The following is a 22,500-nucleotide window of genomic DNA, read 5'->3' on the forward strand; positions in this document are numbered from 1 at the left end:
GATCCTTCCCCATCTCACAACACTTTGCCCGAGCTGGGTCTCATGGCCGTGCTTAGCTGCAAGGGAAGCTAGGGGAATGGAAAACATCATTGAATTTGGGTAAATCAATCAAGAATTGTTCCCTGGGGCCAGGCAAGATTGGAAGAAGAGAGAATGGGCGTTGGGTGGGCAACTCTCAGAGTCTGCCACCCTCTTCTCCTACAGCCTGTGTTTCTTTGTTTGCTCTTGACCAAAGCTGTGGCCCTCCCATGTCTCCAAGTCCTAATTGGAGCCTCAGGAGCCCTGCCTGGGCTGTCTGGGGATGTACATGATCTGTTGAGAAATACAAAGTCAATTATCAACCCGTGTAAGCTCCACAGAGGCCAGTGCCCACTAGCAGACTTGCTGTGGTTATTGGTGTGAGAGGATCACCACTGGGCTGTTTCCAGAAGCCTTTACTGCCTGTCTCTCTCCTGCATGGCTCTGTGTCCATGATCTCTGGCTCAATCAAGGAAGCACTGCACATGTCAGCAGGCCCAGGTAGAATCCTCTTGGTTCTATGACTTTAGACCCTGATTTATCCTAGGCTCTATAGGTCTGTCTACTCCAGGGCTGTGTGCTTCAGGGCAAGGCCAAGGCCGAGCCATCGTCCTGGAGTCCCTGGAACTCGGCCCCAGGGTCAGCACAGAGGGGAAGCTCCATATTTGTTCTGTATCTTCGTGTCCCGTCACTGCAGAGCTGGGGGATCTGGGACCATTTTCTTTTAGCTGAATCGGCCCTTGGGTGGTTGTGGACCTGGGAAGGTTCCAGGGAAAGTCCTGGTGTGGATGATTCTTCATTTGCATATGGAATAAACTGGGAGGGAGAGACAGCATGATGATTGTCGCTCTGGTCCGTTTCCATGGAAACAGGATGCTAGATGACATGGGGGACCGGGTAGGGGGTAAATCACCAGAGATTCTCAGGCTACAGGTTGACAAGCCAGATACCAGTCAATCATAAATCAGTCAGAATTCTCTCAATTTATATGAACAGGAACCCTCTGAACCTTGTTTAAAGAAGCTTACCATCCCTTTTCCTGAAAGCCGAGGGGTCTCCGACTTCAGGACCCGCTCAATCCAGAATCCTGAAAGATGTCACCAGGCAGAGTGTCCTCCCATCCTACAGCTCTTTTCGGTCCTCGGTGCTGACTTCCATCCAAGGCAGCTTTCCTCTGGGTTGGAGGGGTAGGGGGTGGGCAGAAGGAGGGCACAAACTCCTCCCTCCAGTTCAACGGAAGGACACCCTTGCTTCCCCAGCCACTCCAAGCAGAGTGGGAGAGAGCCTCCTTGGCTTGGATTGGCTGGCACGGGTCATGGGCTCATCCCTGAACCAATCACTGTAGCCTAAATGAGGCAGCATTCTGATTGGCCAGACCTAGGTCAAGGTCTATGCCCTGGGCCAGCTGTGAGGTTGGCCTCTCTCATACCACGTGGTCAGAGAGTGGGAGGATGCTTTTGGCAAATCCCAGGACTGTTACCCTACAAGCAGAGAAGGGAGCTCCAGATCAGTGATGATGCCTAGGTGGGTTGCCAGAACTAAGGTTCTTTGACTGGGTTGCACTTTCTTACCTACACCCCCACTGTCCTGAGAACTTGGGGTTGTTAACCTCATTTCCCAACTGGGGAAATGGAAGCTCAGAGATCATCAGCCTGCCTCAGGTCACACAGCCTGTAGGGACTGTGTGATGTGTTCAGGTATGACTGTCCCCAGAACCCATGCTGACTCGCAACATAAAGGGTTTTACCCTTTCAGAGGCCAAAAGATCCCAGTTGATCTCCCTGGAGGACTTGGACTGCCTCACCAGCTCTCAGAAGGGTGTGGGATGAGTCCCGGAAGAAGGATTTTTTTCCCTGAGGCTGTGGTGGAGCCAAAAGAATCCCTATTTGGTTTTCAGCAGCTGTGCTCACTGGCCGTGGTGCCAAGACTACTCTGGAGTAAGGGAGCTGAATTTTGTGGGAGGCAGTCAGGAGGCATATTTGGGATGTATACTAAAAAATGATAACACTGTTTTGCCTGAAGTTCAGCCTTAACTGGGCATCCTCTATCTACCTGACAACTCTACCCAGAGACAAAGTCACTGAGTGTTGTCCCCTCTGTACAGCCTTGTGGAGAGATGTTCCAGGGTCTTCTGCTGCCGAAGTCCCCAAATTTCTTTTGTGGTCCCCAGTTCCTCCTTTACTCTGAACTAGGCCTGGCTTGGCTTCAGTCCATCAGTTTCTTTGTCAGGTAGGCTTAAGAAACCCAGTTCTTGGACTTCCCTGCTGGAACAGTGGATACGAATCCACCAGCCAATGCAGGGGTCATGGGTTCGATCCCTGGTCTGGAAAGATTCCATATGCCGTGGAGCACCTAAGCCTATGCATCACAACTACTGAGCCTGCACTCTAGAGCCCGTGCTCCACAATGAGAGAAGCCACCACAATGAGAAGCCCGCGTGCCCCAGTGAAGAGTAGCCCCGCTCGCAACTAGAGAAAGCCTGCATGTAGCAATGAAGACCCAGTGCAATCCCCTCCCCCCAAAAAAGAAAGAAATTTTGTTCTGGTCTCATAAGAATTGTGTGATGGTATCTGGGCAATAATGACCCACCAATCATAAAACACTGGCCAGAGTCAAGGGTTAACATTATTGTCCCTAATTTTCTCTTTCCATGATTTCCTCTCTCCCTCCTGCCCTCCCTCCACTGAACACCTACTATGTGCTGGGTGCTGGGATAGTAGCATAGGCTGGTGGTCTAGTTACCACCCGACACAAGCCTGAGTCATCACAGAGCTGCCTCCCGACAGATGAGTTGCCATTCCCAGCATCTCAGCTTCCTTTCCATTAGCTACATCTTACATTACATTTTAAGAAAGCCCCTGTGAGTCCCTTGTAAAGATTGAGGAAACACCCTATTTTTATCAGTAACACTCAGAAATCATCTCCTGGGAGGGGTATTTCCTGGAAAGATGTTAAGTCTCAGTCATTTTATGTTGCTTCTTGTCAGCTCCTAGATTTTTCTTTTTATTTTTTTTCTGATCTTGTCCCTAAGTTATTTGTTTGACAAGCTGGCAGGGGGAGCCGCCTCCAAGCTGAGTGTTGGACGGGGGGCTGGGGACATAACTAGGGCTCTGAGCCATGCCCTGAAGAACAGGGACACGGCAGTACCCCCTCCCAGAGGTGCCTGGGGGTGGGATCTGAAAGCCAGGAAAGGCGTCCCAGGGAGAGAGGCTAACAGATGCAGAGGCATATCTGCTGGTGTATTCTGGGAAACTGAGATGTTCGGGTGTTCCTGGACTGCGGGGCAAATGGTGGGCGGTGATGGAGTCATGGTCGGGGAACCTCCAGAGACCCTTATCATAAGCCTGGGCTTCCCCCAGCAGGAAGTGGGGTCCAGGGAAGGATTTAAGCAGGTAGCATGTGTGCCCACCGATTCGTGGGCAGTGTGCCCTGAGGCAGCAAATGAGGCTGTGATGTAATAATGGCTGGCTTTCATGTGCCAAACCCTGTCCTCGGTGCTGAATCCATATGTGAACGCATTTCATCGACCCCATGAGGTTGATTCAGTGACTTGCCCAAGGTCGCCCGGTGCCAACCCCAAGCTGGGATTGGAACCCAGGCTCTGTGCTCTGAACATTGGGTAACACAGCCTCCATGGTTGCTGGCCCTATTCCACATGCTGCCGGTCTGATTTACTGGCTGGCTGTGGGATGCTCTGCTTGACCTGATGATTGATGAAGTGTGGGGGGGCAGGTCGTGCAGAGCTCCTGGGCCCCCCACTGCTCAGCTGGGCTCTGTCTATGCCTCAGCTTCCGGGGTGGGTGCCCTACTCCCTCCAGGGGAAGGTGTGTAAAGTGCCTGGCACACGGTGAGTGCTCTGGAAAGTCCTCTGAAGCAACAGGACTCTTCGAGTTGCCAGGGAGAGAAACCAGTTCACATGACACCTAAGCCCCAAAGGGAAGGGGCTGGCTCATGTGCCTGGGCAGAACAGAGCACAGATCCGTGGTTCGGGTGCAGCTGGCGGGGAGTGCTCCAACCATATGGTCAGGATCCTGCCTTGCCCCAGTTTTGGCCTCTGCCTTCCTCTGTTCTGGCAGAGCTCTCCGGCCACCATGGAGGCAAGATGGCCATTAGCGCCTCCGGGTTTCCTGGTGGTGGCTTAGCCAGGGAGAGCATCTCTTCTTTGCAGTCCCGGCTCAAGGGCCAGCAGCTCCTCACAGCCCATCCTGAACCAGTCGCGGTGGCTGATGGTGGTCGTGCAGGACAGTGTCCGGCGGTAGACGGGGCCTGGGTCTCTGCGCCTCTCCTGGGAACCAGGGGAGAGGCTTTTCAGCAGGAATCCGTGGAGAGGGCCCTAAGAGCAGGTGTCCAACCTGCCTGCCCACCCTGGCATGGTCCTCACCTCAGCACGGCCACACCCGAGCCCCTCTCCCCAGATGACACCCCATCTGGGAGCTGAGTGCAGTCACCCTCCTCCTGGGGTGATGTCAGGACGAACGTGCTCGCTTTAAAGCAAAATTACTTACCTAATTAGGCGCCTGGGAGCTGGCAGGAGGTAGGGGGGGGGTTTGTTGGTTTTTTTTTTTAGACTTTTAGCACTGAAGCTGCGCGATAAAGTAACTGTGTAATTAGGGATTAATTTCTCACTCCTGCAAGTGATGTCTTACTTGGGGCCTGGGGGAAGTCAGCCGGATGGTTATTCACCCACAGAGCAGCTCTCTTCGCCTTCTCTTTTGTTGGTGGGGGGAGAACGCTCCTTCAGCTCTCCCGAGGGGGGAGGTGGCTTCTTCCGTCCCCGGTGTCCTTCGGGCTGCATAGATTCCCCGAGTCAGTGCTCTGCCTGCTCTGTGTGGTGGGGCTGGACCGGGCTGTGTCTGAGAGATGCCCGGCCAGCATCCAGCCGGTGGTCCAAGGACAACGCCTCGGCCCCGCCCCTGCTGGTCCAGGTCTGAGGCACACAGCCTGTCAGGGTCCCCGCTGGCATTGCACCCCGTTTGTGTTTGCAGGGTGACCTGTTCACGAACAGCCCCTTGCTGGTTTTTCCCTCCCTGCCCCCTCGCTGGGCCTCCTGGGATCACCTCCCAAGTAAACTGAGGCTCCTGAGTCCTGGGCTGAGGCAGTGCTGGGGGATCCCAAGCCAGATGGGAGGTGTGAACAGAATGTGGGAGGAGCCAGAGCCCAGAGGGGAGCGGGGAGCAGGGAGCAGTGCTTCCTGGAGGAGGGGGTCTTGAAGGCGGAGGGTGAGGAGGATGGGCTCCACTCAAAGGAAAGGGACAGGGAGGCGTGTTTGGTAAGCTGTTTGTGCCTGGTGCCCGAGAAGTGTGGAATAGAAGCAAGGGGTGGGGGAAGGGGGCCTAGGCGAGACTGCAGGGACGTGAAGACCCTGCTCAGGGCTTGGGCTTTGTTCTGAGGGCAGTGGGGAGCCACTGAGGGTTTAAGGCCAGGAGTGACGCAGCTAGCTTTGTGTTTCAGGAGTTTGGGCTCACCAAGGCTGCTGCAGCTGTCAGCAGAGAGGGACGGTGGCCGGGCGGGGGCAGGGTGCTGGAGCTGTCGGCGACTGTCCACGTTGGGCTGGTGGGTACAGTCACCGTCAGGACAGCATGGTTCCAGGGTGGAGACTCAGACCTGCAGTTCCTACCCGGCCCCTCACTTGGCGCCTGTCTCCCCATCCTTGTCCAATGTCCAGCTTTCTATCCTCTGCCTCTCAGGGAACTGTGAGAACTGCTGGATTCCTCACCATGCACCTGCTGTTTACTCTTTACCACTGAAAGCATTTACACTTGGTCTTGCTCCCCCAGATAGGCTATGCGGCTGTAGCCAGACACCCCGATAGGTTCACAAAATACAGAAGAGAGAGTCAGGACCTGGGAGAAATGCTCAGGCAGAGGAATTCTCAGGGCCAAGGTCGATCATGCTGCCATGAACTTAGTGACTCATCACATTTCCCCTTTTGACTCGACTGCCAGGAAGCTCAGAGCTAAGATCTTGGCGCTAGGTTCTTCAAGAAATTTCTCTGGGGGAGTTTCTCAGTGGGGATCCAGGCGCTTGCAACTGGTGAATTCTCAGGGGGGTTTTTGCAGTAGAGGATCAGATCAGAGGTGAAGGGAAGGGGTGGAGCCACTGTGTTGGTCTGATCTGCCAGGCTGTAGCTGTGTAGTCCTCTTTGGAGATGGGACAAGAGTCAGATCAGCCTCTATGAGAGGGCTGGGGTCTAGGAGGTGTTCACATACTAGGGCTCACTAACTCTGGGTTATCGTGAGCCTTGGTGACATCCAGTCATAACCTGTATCGTGCTCAAGACCCAGGGGCCAGCCCCACTTGTTTTAGAGAAACACACAAGAACCCGATTTCTTAACCATCGGGCCCGAATATGCAGGGCATCTGTAGTTTCCCATTCTTGCCCTCCAGCCTATCCTAGGTCAGGGCCATGGTGGGTGCTCCTGACTTAATTAAGAAGCTTTAGTCCCAGACTGTGGGTTGCGGGTTCTTTGAGAGGGGATCACGAGCACGGAGCCCACGTGGCCGAGTGGGGCGGGAGAGTCAGGAACCGGGCAGGATTGTCCTGAGGGCTCCCAGCACAGAGCAAGCCCTGTGTGGCTTGTGGGTCTGCCCTGGTCCAGGGGAGCAAGGAGGGGGTTGGGGTGGGATCTGACTGATGTAGAGGGCACTCGAGGAGGTTAACTCAGGTGAATAATGAGAACACACGCAAGCAGCCTTCAAAATCCATTCACTTTTCTCTGTCTACCCCTCTGCCTGTGAAGCAGCTATTTATTTTTATTGTGAGACATGAACAAATCCTGGACTGGCACCTGCTGGAGCTCGGAGGTGTGCCCTGGGTGGTTCCGTCTGGCATGGGCGGGGAGCCCCCCACCTCCAGCACACCCAGCAAGGCACCAACCCAGCCAGTTGTCAGGATGGAATAGAACCAGGCAGAAGGGATAGGGTCTCTGTTAGTGGGGATGGGGGACGGGGGAGGGGCAGGCTGGAGCTGGGCCTGGCTGCCTGCCCTGGGGTGGCTGTCCCGGGCCTGGCATGTGTGTGTGTGTGTGTGTGTGCGCGCGCGCATGCACCAGCGTGAGAACCTGTTTGTGTGCCCACGTGTGCCACCCCCGCAGCGCCTCCCTCACACACATCTCCCGGGCTGCCTGGAGAGTCTTTCTTCCAGATAGGAAAACGACAGTTTGGCTCGCCTACGCACGGAATCCTCATGCAGCCCCCCTCCCCCGGCGCCCCCTTCTCACGTCACCCACTGCCCCGGGGCACCTCAGCCCTCGCCCTCTCTGCCTGGCTGCTGCCCCCTGTCCCCCCGCTGCATCCCCTCCCGCCCCCTCCTCTGGTTCCCCCGGTGGTCTCTCTCTGGTTCTGAGGCCTCTGTCACATTCCTTCATCTGAATTTGGGCTCTGGTAGGAGCGAGTGTGGATGAGGGCATTCAAGGAGTGAGTGTGTATGTGTGTGTGCACCAGGGGTTGTGTGCAGGCATTTGACTCTGGGTTGTGTGTGTGTGTGAAAGAGAGAGACAGAGAGGGAGTGAAGCCTGGGCCCCAGAAAGCTGGGGGATGGATGGAGGCGTTTGAGGCAAGCAAGGCTTTCACTCAATTACTCTTCAAGCAGCGGGAGCGGGGCGGCAGCCTCACAACAGTCGGACAGGTTTGCATGGTGTGCAGGAGAAGCCTGCATTCCCGCTGACGGCGGTGACAGGTGGAACTGGCAGCTGGGCCTGAGTCTCAGGCTTGAGGGCCCAGGTCTGGTGATTGTGGCGTCCGGGGTGAGGCTGGGGCGGCAGGTCCCTGGGGCCTGCCTTTCAGAGTTGGGGAGCAGGTAGCAACTGAGCAGGGAGGATTTGGTGGACATGCTGGGAACTACAGAAGGCCCCTCCGCCGTGAGATCTGCCTGCTGTGAGATCCAGGAAGGCCTCCTAGAGGAGGCAAACTGCCTCTGAGCTGCTGCTGGACTGGTGGACGGTGGGAGGGGTGGGCGGGCCTGTGGGGAGAGGCCCCGAGGATGAGAAGGAGGGAAGCGGTGAGGGCTCCAGGGCTGTCTTTGCCTTTGAGTCTCTGCCCTGCCTCTGTGCGGACTCCTGAGGTTAGGGGCCTGTCTGAGTCGTTCTTGGGTCCACAGCACTTGGACTGGCCTGGTTCATCATGGACCCGGGTATGGGGAAACTGCCAAGTCTCCTGGGACTTCTGTACAGAACCTGATTAAGGCTTCAATAGAGGAGGGAAGCATTCCCGGTGGAAGAGACAGTGGGAGGAAGGCCTAGAGCCGGACAGTGCAGTGAGCCCATGAGCCTGGAGCCTGGGCGCCTTGCAGGGGCTGGCTGGCGGGCAGGCCTAAAAAGGGGATTATTCCTACAGGTCAAGTACTGCCTGCCTACCATACCCCCGAGCCCTGGTCTCTGATGCCTGGCCTCACAGAGCCCAGGTGAAACTCAGAAACTGGGGAGGGGGCAGAACTGGGATGGCTCTTGGCTTGAGCTTCTAAAACCCATTTGCTAGGTGACCTGGGACATGTGACATCACCTCTCCTACAGCCTCATCTCATCATAAATCTGGGCATCTGACCCTGACTTGGGGGGTTCCTGGGGACTTGGGGAGATGGAGGGATGAGGGGTTCCACCCTGGTCTCTGCCCTCAGCGAGGGCCTTGCAGACACTGCTGTTGTGGCTGTAGCTGTGATGGCCAGTCACTGTCTGAGCTCAGCCTGGGGCCTCTGGGCACCTCCGTTCTCCCCCTGGGGGATGGGGTGACTGCTCCGTTTGGGGGGCTGCCCTGGAAACGAGGGCAGGAGCTGCCAGCTCAGCGCTGGACAGGTTTGGGGGACCCAGGGTCTCTGCTCCTTATTCCCTCTGCCTCCAGCTGCATCTACTGGGCTCCTCCGGGCAGTCCGCATGGTGGATATCACCAGCCCTGCTTTTGGAGGAGGAGATGGGCCCATGGGCACAGCCCGAGGCCACAGGGCTGACTGGGGCTTAGCCGGGGATTCTGACCACTTTTCTTACCCCATCCAGGTGTGGGCGTGGCTGGTCTGGGCCTTGGCCCCGCCGCCCCTCGAACTCTGGGCCTCACTCTCCTCCCCTCTCTTCGCAGGATGGTCGAGTACTCCCTGGACCTCCAGAACATCAACCTGTCAGCCATCCGCACCGTGCGCGTCCTGAGGCCCCTCAAAGCCATCAACCGTGTGCCCAGTGAGTTGGCGCCCCCGGCCCTGCCCCAGGCCCACCTTGCCACTCATGCACTCAGCAAGACTGCCCAGCACCTCCCAGTGCCAGGTCTGTGCTGGCACGGGACCCTTTTGTGACAGGACAGATGTGAGCCCTGCTGCCCAGGCCACTTGGGCCATTACTCAGGCCTGAAGATGCTGGAGGGTGGCCCTGATGCCTCTGGGTCCCCAAGGGACTCAAACTGCAGCAAGTTTCTGGCTTGTTGGGGACAAGGTTCCTTGCAGGGGGCTAGTCATGGTGGCAGGTGTGTGAAAAGAAGCTGGTTAGTTGGAGGGAGTTGTCATGAAGCTTTCTACTGGGGAGGGGCTCCCGGACCCCCAACTTGTGCCGAGTGACCTGGAACTCCAGCTCCTGACATCCCCCCGTCCCTCATAGGTTCACCCCGCCTCCCACATACAGGTCTATCCACCCGCTCAGCTCCCCCATCTGACCAGCTGCCGCCATCCGTCCACCCACCTAGTATTGAGAGAGGTTGTCTGAGAACAACAATCCCTGACATCTGCCTAGACTCACACTGCTTTCAGAGCCTTTCATCTCTGTGATTTCTTTTGAGCCTTACCGTCCCCCTGGGCTGGAGGTGGGCTGTGCTCATGAAAAACTGAGATGAAAAAACCCGAGACTTCAAGGAAACATGAGGTTACTTGCCCAGGAGGTCCCCCGACTCTTTTCCACTGCCTGGTGTCAAGAATGGAATGGGGCTTCGGGAAAGGAGGAGGGGGAGCCCTGCCCCAGGGAGCTTCTGTCCTGATGGAGAAGGACAGGGACTTCCGTGAGCATCTGCCCACCTCCTGCGTGTCAGGCTCTTGACATGCTGATGGCTGACTTAATCCTCGACAACCTGTGTGGGTTCAGGGAGGTTAAATGGCTTACAGAAGGTCACAGAGCAATTCAGGGGCAAGGCAGGGATCTGAGCAGAGTTCTGTCTGTCCCAAGCCCCTCTCTTCCCGGACTCAGTCTGAACTCTAGTTCTCTTCCCTGCCCGAGCCTCCGTTTCTTCTGCAGAAGGTGAAGGGGCTCCTGGCACCTCGTTCTCCTCCCCAGGTGACACTGACCTTGCTCCACCCATTCCCAGCCTGCCCACCTCTCTGCAGCTGTCCGCCTGACTCTGGGCTCGTGTCCGTCAGCCCGGACAGGCCTGGCGGGGCAGTGGAGGCTGTGCTTTGGGATGTTTGTGGAGCAGAGGGACTTGAGGATGGGGCAGGCTGGCTCAGGCTGGAGGAGGTGCAGAGGGGGAAGGGCTGGTGTCTCAAGGTCACATGTACAAGGTCAACTCCCCACACATGAGCCTTGACATGATGGGGAACTCAGGGGCCCCTGAGAGCTGCTGTGAGGGTCCCAAGTGAGGGCTTGAGAGGTAGGAATCAAGAGGTGGGCGGTGGGAACTCAAGCTGTCTGGGAATAGGAGGAACAGTTCACCTTTGTCCCCTCCTGGTCCTAGGGAGACTCCCTCGGGGCAGAGAAGGGGCATCCAGAGAGGCCATCCTGGCTGGCATCCTTTCTGTCTTTCCCACTTGCCACCAAGCCTAGGAGTCTTCTTAAAGATCACCTCATTCTAAACCATCTTTACCCCTTTTAACAAATGAGGCCAATGAGGCCCAGAGAGGGCCATGGCCAGCCCAAGGTCACACAGCAGGTCAGTGGCAGGGACTAAACTGGAGCCCGTTTCTAAGCAGCACGCTTCTCCCAGGGGTGCATGTTCCCCTCCCCAGGCCCCATCTCCTCTTGGGAACCTGGCCACAAGGCAGCCTTTATTCTCGCAGTGCCCAGAACTATGTCTGGTGTGTAGCAGGTGCTCAGTAAATAGGTGTGAAGTGGACCCGCTGGGCAGGTATATCGGGCAGCTGTCCTGTGCTGCCCATGCTCAGACCAAGGGGTGCCGGGCATGTGGAGGGCACAGAGATACAGGGAGGGGCACAGTGGGGGGCACTGGGGGTCTGAGGTGGTGTCTGAGCTGAGACCCAGCGGAGCATGGGGGCTGAGCTGACAAGGGAGTATTTTAGAGACACCCTGGCAGCAGTGAGCAAGTGGATACAAGACCGCTCCCGCAATGCGGGCGAATGATGGCCAGGCTGGGCAGGGTGGAAGGAGCAGGTGGATGGAAGGTCTGGTCCTAACTCTGGAGAGACCTGGAGGGGACCAAGCGTCTGGCCTGAGCAACCTCAACCTCAGCAGGGAGGGCACCGGGCAGGGGCTGCATCTCTCCTGGGGGTCCCCCTCAGGGAGAAAGGCAGGGCTGCCCTCAGGGGGCGGTGACCACGTGGCCAGTCACCCTCCTGGCCATGCAGCCCACAGGCCCGGCTCCCTTTCCAGAGATGCGTGTACCGGGGTCACACAGGGGTGTTTGTAGGCTATCCTACTTTCTGCATCTCCCGTCAGGTCTCAGGGTCTGACATTCATGGGAACAGCGATGTGACAGGACATTTCTGAGAGATGGTCTGGGTGGGAGGTGGGTGGGATAGACACACAGGGTATGGGTCTCTGTGGATGGGTTTCTGTACATTTGTGCATGTGTGTGTGTGTGTGTGTGAGGGTCTCTCTCTTTGAGAGACTGTGTGTATATGTGTGTGCACATGTGGGAGTGTGTACATGGGGGTGTGCACATGTGGGAATGTGTACATGGGGCGTGCACATGTGGGAGTGTGCACATGTGGGAGTGTGTACATGGGGTGTGCACATGTGGGGGTGTGCACATGTGGGAGTGTGTACATGGGGGTGTGCACATGTGGGAGTGTGTACATGGGGTGTGCACGTGTGGGAGTGTGTACCTGGGGGTGTGCACGTGTGGGAATGTGTACATGGGGGTGTGCACGTGTGGGAATGTGTACATGGGGGTGTGCACATGTGGGAGTGTGTACATGGGGGTGTGCACATGTGGGAGTGTGCACATGGGGGTGTGCACATGGGGGTGTGCACATGTGGGAGTGTGTACATGGGGTGTGCACATGTGGGAGTATGTACATGGGGTGTGCACATGTGGGATTGTGTACATGGGAGTGTGCACATGTGGGAGTGTGTACATGGGGTGTGCACATGTGGGAGTGTGTACATGGGGTGTGCACGTGTGGGAGTGTGTACCTGGGGGTGTGCACGTGTGGGAATGTGTACATGGGGGTGTGCACATGTGGGAGTGTGTACATGGGGGTGTGCACATGTGGGAGTGTGCACATGGGGGTGTGCACATGGGGGTGTGCACATGTGGGAGTGTGTACATGGGGTGTGCACATGTGGGAGTATGTACATGGGGTGTGCACATGTGGGATTGTGCACATGTGGGAGTGTGCACATGGGGGTGTGCACATGTGGGAGTGTGCACATGTGGGAGTGTGTACATGGGGTGTGCACATGTGGGGGTGTGCACATGTGGGAGTGTGTACATGGGGTGTGCACATGTGGGAGTGTGCACATGTGGGAGTGTGTACATGGGGTGTGCACATGTGGGGGTGTGGGCCCATGTGCCTCTCCTCCCCCTACCTCACTGCCCATGTGAGGGGCTCATTTGCAGCTCCTGGCTCTGGGGGTCACTTGTAGGCCCCAGTGCCAGTCCGTCCAGTTCTCTAGAGAAGGGCAGGGCTGGGCCCCGCGCTCATGGAGGTTCTGATTTTGGAGGCTGGGCAGCCCCAAGGGGCCAGAGAGGAGTCCAGGTCTTTCCTCAGGGGCTTCTTTCCTGCTTATAGGCTTTTCTAGGAGGCCCAGGGCTGCCCGAGATGGGCAGTTCTGTTCCCTCTCTGAGTTGTTTCTGCCTCTCAGTGGACAAACGAATCTCTTGTTTTCTCAGAACCTGGCCTGGGGGGGAGTTATTAAGAGCATGAACGCTCTGGGATCCAAAACATAGCCGATGTGCCTCACTGCCCTCCCCGAAAGGGACCTTAAGATAAATCCATCTTCATGAGCAACTTAACAGGACCCTCAGGCTGTTGGAATGGGTGCACTAATCCAGACCTCACCACTTCCTTCCCAGGTGCCAAGTGCTCTGCCCAGAGTCACTGGGAATGAGTGGCCTGTAGGGGTGGGGGGTCGCTTAGAAGTGTCTCTCTGAGAGGTTTGGTTGGTTGCCTTCTTTTTTTCTAGCTGTTTCCCTGAACAGTCCAAGCCCTCCCACTTATCTCTTTTAGGCCGTGCCACATGGCATGGGGGATTTAGTTCCCTTAGACCCAACCAGGGATCGAACACGCATCTCCTGCATTGGAAGCATTGAGTGTTATCCACTGGATAAGTCCCCCGTTTATCTTTATTGCTGCTTCTGCCCTGGGACTCATTCAACAATAGCCTGTAGCTTTCCATTTGGCCACTAGATGGCAGGCTAGAGGATCAGGATGGCGAAGTCAAATTATGGGTTATTAATTGCAAAGCTGTGGAGGGGGAGGTGGCTGCCTGACGTTTGCCTGAGCAACCAGGAAGACTCAGTTGGTTTGTCAGGGAATGTAAGTTCTGCTTCTGAGCTCTGGGGAGAGTCTGCTGTGTGACCTGGGAAGCTCTTGGGAGTCTCTGGGCCTGTTTTCCTATTTGTACAAAGGAGGAGCTGGGACTTTGTCCAGGATGGATGGGGCCCCTGGGGGTCATGCTCTTTACAGAACATCATAAAATGTGTCCCTCCACCCCACCCCTGTGGGTGTGTCCCGACCACTCAACTGTTGGCGGATAAAGGGCAGGAGATAGCGTAGAGGAGCCAGTTGGGGAGGGAAGGAAGAAGCACTAGACTGCCAGTCAGGATGCTAGGTTCTGACTTTTTATAAGTCCTTGCTGTGTGACTTTTCATCCGTTGCTATCCCTTTCTGGGCCTTGGCAAGATGAGGCTGATTTATCTTTGAAAGTGCTCCCTCCTGGCATCAGTTGACTCCAGGCCTCACCCACCCTACACATCCCTCAGTCAACTGTTCAGTTCAGTCACTCAGTTGTGTCTGAGTCTTTTCAACCCCATGGACTGCAGCATGCCAGGCCTCCTTGTCCATCACCAACTCCTGGAGTTTACTCAAACTCATGTCCATTGAGTCAGTGATGCCGTCCAACCATCTCATCCTCTGTCATCCCCTTCTCCTCCTGCCTTCACTCTTTCCCAGCATCAGGGTCTTTTCAAATGAGTCAATTCTTCGCATCAGGTGGCCAAGATATTGTTTCAGCTTCAGTGTTAGTCCTTCCAATGTATATTCAGGACTGATCTCCTTTAGGATGGACTGGCTGGATCTCCTTGCAGTCCAAGGGACTCCCAAGAGTCTTCTCCAACACCACAGTTCAAAAGCATCAATTCTTCAGTGCTCAGCTTTCTTTATAGTCCAACTCTGACTACTGGCAAAATTATAGTTTTGACTAAACGGACCTTTGTTGGCACAGTTCGTCTGTGGTGCATCCCAAAGCCCATTGACCAAGCCATTTAGATATGAAAAGTGCTTTTTTCTCCATTAAGAAACTAGGGCAGTTACTGCTAAAGCCTGAGCCGGCTGAGTCTGAACTGCTGGCCCACCTGTGCCCCTGTATGCCCTGACGCAGGCTGTGGAGGGGGTTGGGGAGGCCTAGGGAGCTCGGGGTGGCTGTCCACTTCCTGGACCCCTATTTGGCTGACAACCCCTGGGTCAGCAAGAGTCCCCCTCTGTGCAGGGGCCTCTGGGCTGGAGCTGGGCTGGGCAGGGCCTGGGGACAGGAAGGCAGAGCGGACAGTGCTGTGTGGAAGGCCCCTGTTGGGTCCCAGCTGCAGGCTATTTCTCCAATGATAAGATGACATTAGTGATACCAGTTACTATATGGTTTTCTAAGGACAAAATGCTCCCATGTGTGTAGAGAGCTTAGCATGGAGCCTTGTATGCAGTAGGTGGTCAACAGGTGCTACTCTAATGAAGAAGGTGCTTGGGAGCATTGGGGTTGGAGGGTGAGGGCATCAGGACCTCTTCACAGAGGCTGCTTGTGGAAAATGCTCACCAGGAGCACAGATAACTGGGAAGGGTGGCCGTGGCAGACGGAGCGGAATTAGACATGCCAGGGTGAAGAGGAGCTGTTCTGGGACTGTGTGTGTATGTATGTGCACATGTGGGGTTGTGTGCATGTTTTAGTGGGTAGGCGCAGAGCACCGCATGTCACAGGGAGGCGTGAGGTGAGCGTTCCACGTCTTCTAGGGATTTACTAATAATCATAAGTGGCTAAACTTTATCATATGCTTTACACGAACTGTATCATAACAGTCCTAGGATGTTGGTACCGTTGTGATGCCCACTTTACAGATGGGAAAACTGAGGCAGAGACAGCTTGAGTAACCTCCTGAAGGTCACACAGCTGACCAGAGCTTTGTGTTTCGTTTCACAACCTCCTTCCTTTCCTTTTAGTGCATAGGTGCAGCCACCCACTTCATCTGCACAGGGACATCAGGAAAGACACCTGCCCACATCCAAGGTCAAAGCAGAAAGGCCCCATGGGCTGAAGTAACGGCCGCTTCTCTACCCCAAAGTTTGGTGTGGTCCAGACCTCTGAATGCCTTTCACTGTCAGGGTGAAGAGTTCTCGTGGTATTGGGCCCATAGCAGCCTGAGGGGGATGAGTCAGGGCAGGAAGGAGGATGGTAGAGTGGTCAGCGCGGGGCATGGTGTCTGAGTTGCCTGCCAGTGTTCAGAGCTTGGGCCCATGTTAGTTAGCTGCAGGACCTGGGAAAAGAAACTTCTTTTGTTTTGGACCCCTGTCCGCACAAGGGGGATGACACATGGCACCTCAGTGTGGGTTAGTCTGCAGGGCCAGATGTAGAGCAGGTGCCCGGTGAACTGCCCCATCCCCGCACCATCAGAGGGAGGGTCCCAGTGTCGGGGCTACAGACCGCAGCATTCAGAGCAGTTAGACCAGGGTTTGTGCCTGGGATCTTGGCCACCTCTCAGACATCAGTTTTTCAATCCATAAGATGGGTCCCGGCCCTTCCTTGCTAGGCTATGAGGTAGCAAAGCATCTTCATGACACCTGCTCCTAGAAGGTGCCAACACCATACATTGATCACGTAGGGGTCTCATGTCGTTTAGTCGCTAAGTTGTGTCTGACTGTTTTGCGACCCTATGGACTCCAGCCTGCTAGGCTCCTCTGTCCGTGGGATTTTCTAGGCAAGAATACTGTTGAGGGTGGCCATTTCCTTCTCCAGGGGGTCTTCCAGACCCAGGGACTGAACCCACATCTCCTGCATTGACAGGTGGATTCTTCACCACTGAGCCACCAGGGAAGCGTCTCATACTCCACATGTTATACTCCAGATCTATTGGCACAGGGCTGGGGTGCCTGGAAACAAAGCTTGCATGAGAATCTCAGCACTTTCAATTTCTGTGTGTGTTCAGTGGGGCTTGGGGCGCAGCTGAAGAAGAAAGGTCTGGCAGCCACCTGTGAAGGAAGGGAGGGAAGGAGGGAGGTGGGGAGAGAAAAGAGAAGACACTGACCAGGGGCCCGATTTCCCCAGGGCTGCTCCTTTCAGAAGAGATGGGGGTGGGCCGGAGAACATCTGGGCAGAACATCTGATGAGAACAGGAAAGAGCAGCCAGGACTGCGAGAGGAGAGATGCTTGGGGTGGGGCTGGGGTGAGGGCAGCCCTCTCCTCCCTGCTCCGCCTCCACATTGGGTCAGATTCCGCTTTACACATCAGGAGGGCGTGATTCGTGGACGGGACACCAGATCAAGGGAGAGAGCCACTGCGTGTGTGTTCATTCCTTCATCCGTTCATCCAGAGGAGCATCCGCAGTGCGGCCACGGAGCCAGGCCTTGGGTCAGGTGTGGGGGTCATGGAGAAGGCTCTGATGCTGCCCCATCTCTGCAGGCAGATGCTCAAGCTGGGCAGTTGTGGGCCTGGGGCCAGGTGCCCTAATGGGGGCAGCAGGGCTAAGGGGAGGGGCTCCCAACACCGTACTTTGAGGAGGCTTCAGAGAAGAATGGGCAAGAGACTTTGGAGGAATGAGGAGAGGACATCAGGGACCGTGGTCTGGTTGGGGACCGTCAGCGGGACAGGGCCGCACCTCCCGCCCCTAGGGTGTGAGCACTGACTGCCTTGGGGTGGAACCAAGGCCTCCCCTGGGGTGGAGGGCACAGTGCCGCAGACCCCTCGTGCGGGCATCGCTTCTCGTCTCAGGAGTGGGCACTGGGGCCCCCCTTCAGTCCTCAGGCCCCTCCCCTTGGGGCTGGGGCCAGCAGCTGTGTCCTTGGCCACCCGGCCGTATGCTGCCTGGCCTGGCCTCCTGGGCACCCACTGTGCCTCTGATTAGTTGGCACTGGCCGTGGCAGCAGCAGCACACGGCCTCTCCCAGCTGCTCAGCAGCCTCTGCTGACCTGGGCAGACCAGGGAGAGAGGGGAGCCCCAGGGCCAGCCGCTGCCTCGCGGCCCCTTGCCCCAGGCCTGCTCCCTTCCTCCTGGCAGCGGGCTGGGCCCCTGGCAGAGGCTGGCACGAACTCGGCTCTTTCTACTTGAACTGGCCTGGCAGAGTGGCCGTGCTAACCTGGGCTGACAGCTCCTGTCTGCAGAGAGCACCCCAGACCTCCAGGGGAGAGGCCTGTCAGGAAGCGCACCCCTTTGCCTCCTGGGTGCCCCGCTGCCACCAGGGGCCCTTGTCTGGCTGATGCCCAGCTCTCCTTAGGGCAGAGGGCCTGGTCCAGGGGCTCGCTGGCAAGAAAGGGGTGAAAAGTTTGAGCAGCTCCATCAGTTTGCCCACCAGTCATCATCTCCCCCAGCTCCTGGCATTTAAAATGCCACCTAGAGGGACTTCCCCTAGTGGTCCAGTGGTTAAGACTCCATGTTTCCTATGCAGGGGGTGCGGGTTCGATTCCTGGTCTGGGAACTAACATCCTGCATACCTCACAGTGCAGCCAAAAAATTAAAAAATAAAATGCCACCTACAAACCATTTCTACCCTGATGTCACCCACGTGATGCTCCAGGCCATACTTCTCCCTCTGAACCCCAAACCCTGAGATCTGATTTCACACAGGTGTACACCAGGCACCCCCAATTCCACATGTCCTTGTAGACCCCCATCTCCACTGAGGGCTGCTGTGTGCCTTTGGACTCAGGCCCCCAACCTTGGAGATGCCCCGGTTCCTCTATTCCACTCACACCCACATCCTATCCCCGACTCAACCTTCGGAATGCCTCCAGAACCCCACCACAACGTCCCTCTCCACTGACACATCATCTGACCCCAGCCAGATGTGTGTTATCAGGATGGCAGGTGAGCAAGGGCCGGGCCAGGCCAGGTGGCTTGAAGTGAAGCAGGTGGACCGAAGGCCCAGTCCCCACCTGGAGAGTCCCTGGAGAGTGCCCAGTCCCAGCATCTGGCGTGGGCAACCTCAGCAGGGAGGGCACCGGGCAGGAGCCTGCGTCTCTCCTGGGCACCCCCTTGAAAGAAAGAAAGAAAGAAAGTGAAGTCATTCAGTCATGTCCGACGCTTTGCGACCCCATGGACCGTAGCCCACCAGGCTCCTCCATCCATGGAATTTTCCAGGCAAGAACACTGGAGTAGTTTGCTATTTCCTTCTCCAGGGCGTCTTCCTGACCCAGGTATAGAACCATGTGTCTTTCGCATTGCAGGCAGACGCTTCACCGTCTGAGTCACGAGAGGAGCCCCGTTTCAGTCCCAGGGGAAGGCAGGGGCTGTCCTCGGGAGGCAGTGACCACGTGGCCGCTGTCAGCCTCCTGGCCATGCAGCCCACAGGCCTGGCCCCCTTTCCAGTGATGCGTGTGCGGGTTCCGGGGTCACACAGGGGTGTTTGTAGACCATCCTGCAGGCTGGGGTCCCTAATGGCCTCCCTCTTCGGCCCCAGCCCACACAGTCGTCGTTTTTTCCTCAGCAGCCAGGAGACCACGTCTGTCTTCTACCCGCGACTCTCAGCGCCGGTCAAAGCTGGAGCCACAGGCTGTCCTGCAGGCAGCCCTGTTGCCCTCCCACCTTTGCGCGGCTCCTCCCTCTCCTGGAGAGCTCTCCCCGAAGTGGGCACACAGCTGCTCCCTGCGTCTTGGCAGGGCGGCCTTTCCCAGCTCCTGCTTTATACCAGCTGGACCCCAGCCCCAACCTGGTCCTCCCGCCCCTCCCCTAGTCTACTCTTTGCTTTTGTAGCACTTACCACCCAACAAAGGAAGAAATGTACTTATTTATCATGTTTGCTGTTTCTTTGTATCTCGCTTGTTGTTTAGACGCTCAGTCGTGTCCAATTCTTTTGCGGCCCCATGGACTGTAGCCCGCCGGGCTTCTCTGTCCATGGGATTTCCCAGGCGAGAATACTGGAGTGGGTTGCCATTTTCTTCTCCAGGGGATCTTCCTGGCCCCAGAATCAAATCTATGTTTTCTGCATTGCAGGCAGATGCTTTACTGATGAGTCACTGGGGAAGCCCTTTCCTCTTCCTACCCTTACCTAGAATGTGTGCTTCACAAGGGCAAGGGTTTGATCTGTTTTTGTGGATGTGTTTTTAAACTGATATATCCCTAGAGCTTAAAAGAGTCCCTGGCATGTAGTTGGCCCTTGCTCAACATTTGTAGAACGGATCCATCCACCCAGCCCATCACTCCTACATTCGTTCAGGCTGCCCCCCTCAGAGGGTTACTCTGTACTGGGCCCCAGACTGGATTGGGGGATGCAGAGCACCCCAGGTGGGCTTTGCACTCCTGGTTTCTGGGGAGAGAGGAGGGCAGAGCTGTGATGAAGGATGACAGCGTAATAAGTGGTGTGATGGAGGGCGGACGGGGCTGTGGCAGCTCATTGCAGGGGCACGATCCCAGCCGTGGGATCCAGGAGAGGTGGCCACACAGCAGAGCTCTGAAAACAGAGGAGAGGTGGCCTAGTGAGCATGTGCAAGGGCCCGGCAGTGACCCAGAACCTGGGCTTCCCAGGGATTGGAAGTGGGTCAGTCTGGCTCCAGCATGGACCCCGTCGTGCCCTGGGAAGTGAACTTGGCTCTGCTCTCAGCAGCACAGTAGTAAAGAAACCCCCCGTGGCAGAGAGTCAGGGGGCGGTCAGTGGGGGGCAGGATGTGTGCACAGGTGGGGAGTGGGCGTGCTGGGTGTGCCTGCAGTCTGGTGGAGCAGCAGGTTCAGGTGTGGCATGGACAGGGGGGATGAGGCTGTAACAGACTGGAGCCTGATGGTTGGGGGTCCTGTGATTGGGGGTGGGACAAGGATTTACACTTTCCCCGTTGGAATGGGAGGCTTTGACTTTGGGGGCACCCCCCCAACCCTTCTCTGAGGTGTTCTGGCCTTGGGGTCTTCCTGAGGCTGGACGGGAACCACTGTCTTCTGTAGTTGAGGCCACAGGGGCCCAGAGAGGGCAAGCTCTGCCTCAAGGCTGACCAGCAAGATCTGGCACCAGGGGTCCTGGCCTGAGTTGGTGCTCTGTTTGCTCACCAGAGAAAGGGTTCATTGGATGTTCTGAGGACTCTGGGGTCCTCTTCCATCTTAATTAGGGGAGCAGGGCCCCAAGCCACACTCATGGGTCACCTACAACGTGCACTCATCAATGCCCACCTGGTCTCCATCCAAGGCTCAAGAGTCACAGAGACCAAAACCAGATAATCTCATCCCGAGAAAGGAAAAGGGAGAGCCACTCATCAGAGAGGCAGGAAGCCTTCTAAGCGTCTGGGGGTGAGAGTCAGAGAAGGCTGCCTGGAGGAGGAGGCCTTAGCTGAAGAGAGGTGTGAAAGATGAGCAGAAAAGATGGTCTGAGGTAGATGGTGACGGGTCTTAAGGGCAGTCTCTGCCTCTCTCTCCACCTCTGTTCTCTGTCTACAATTCTCTCTCTGTTTCACTTTCTCTGTCTCTCTCTCCTGTATCGGTTGCCAGGGGAATCAAGGGCATGGCGGAACCCTCCGACTTGCTTGAGCTAATTACTTGACTGTGGGCGTTGAAAGGAGGATTAGCTGGGTTCTCATGAGGTCCTTCCTGGCTCCCTAATCCTGTGGCCCCTGTTCCCCAGCGCGGAAGCGATGAACTTGCCCTGAGTCCCTAATTAGCTAATTATGCCCTGCTCTGTGGCCCTGGGACTCCGTGGGCCCCAGGGGGGCTGTGAAGTGAGCTGGGTCTCATCTCAGCAGAGCGGAGGGAGGAGGGGAGGAGAGACAGAGCTGCCCTTCCGGGAAGCCGGCGGCCAGGCAGGTTCTCAGGAGCCTTTCAGAATTTCAGTGTCCTGGAGAGCTGGGAAATGTAATTAATTGAGCAACAACAGCTGGGCCCTGGGGGACGCAGGCGGGAGCAGCCAGGCTGGGATGGTGCAGAGGTGCCTCCTCCAGGCCTCTGATCCCACCGCTTCTCAGGGCCGCTGCCTGGCCCTCCATGCTTGCCTCCCGCCTCTGTCCTGTCCTCCAAGATTGTTCCATCGGCTTTAAAGTCAGGAGCCGATCAAGGGCTCAGCCTGCTTAGAAATCCCCCAAGTAGCCGCCCAGCAGAGAGCTCCCGGATGCTCTCTCTGACTGGTCACCCCTCCGTGCCTTTGCCACCGCTCCTGTCATCCTGCAGGGCCCAGCTCGAGTCAGCCCCTCCCGCGATGTGCCTGGAGCTCCCTTACTCCCCAGGCCTCATCCCTTTCCCCAGTGCTGGGGTCCCCTGTCCCCTTGCTGGCAGACTGCAAATTCTGCAGGGGGTGAAAAATGGGATGTGGGATTTCCCACGAGCCCAGCACTGTGCCTGGTATGCAACAGTACTTGTAAGTGTTTGATGAATGAATGAATGATGGGGCACCAGAAAGGCCTGTGACGGACTGACTTAACATTTGGATGGATTGCAGGCTGATTGCACTGATTTCTCACTTCCCTCTTCTGCACACCCCCTGTTGTGGGGGCGGATGTGGAGGGATGGGGTGCTGAGCCCTCACTCACCCTGGCTTGCTCTCAGTTGAAGAGCAGGAGCCTGCAAGGGAGCCCCACTGCCTTTCCCAAGAGGAGGCTGACCTAGTTTTGTGGGGTGGGAGGATGGGGGTGAGCATTAATTATTGATTGGAAATCACTCCATACAGAGCTCGTGATGCAAATCCCAAATAATTATCCTCGTTAATAACTACCTCAGCCATCGCCCCTGGAATAAATAAAAATCTGGACAGAGCCACTCTTCTTGTCATCATCCTTTCATCCTCCCCTCTCCAATATTCCACCCCCTCCCCATGATTTAGCACATTGTTCATTCACAAGCAGTCATTCAACAAATGCTGGCTGAAACTCTGCTCTGGGCCAGGACCTGCTGGGTTCTGGGAGTACTGAGGTGACTCAGAAAGACCCTGTCTCCAGGAGCATATAGCCCAGTGGAAAAAACAGGAGAGTAAATGGATAACTATATATCAGGGTTATAAGATAGATGTTGATGT

General features: G+C 56.4%; 1 protein-coding gene across 3 annotated transcripts in view; it reads left to right on the forward strand.

Moving 5' to 3' along the window:
• CACNA1I (calcium voltage-gated channel subunit alpha1 I) overlaps positions 1-22,500 on the forward strand; it is a 119,490-nt gene that overhangs the window by 38,585 nt on the left and 58,405 nt on the right. For all 3 annotated transcript variants that reach the window (XM_070453363.1, XM_070453361.1, XM_070453362.1), the window contains one exon: positions 9,085-9,182. In XM_070453363.1, the coding sequence (XP_070309464.1) occupies positions 9,085-9,182 (98 nt within the window). The remainder of the gene's footprint in view (positions 1-9,084; positions 9,183-22,500) is intronic.

Source organism: Odocoileus virginianus, chromosome 23, assembly GCF_023699985.2.
Source record: "Odocoileus virginianus isolate 20LAN1187 ecotype Illinois chromosome 23, Ovbor_1.2, whole genome shotgun sequence".
In the NCBI taxonomy this organism is placed as follows: domain Eukaryota; kingdom Metazoa; phylum Chordata; class Mammalia; order Artiodactyla; family Cervidae; genus Odocoileus; species Odocoileus virginianus.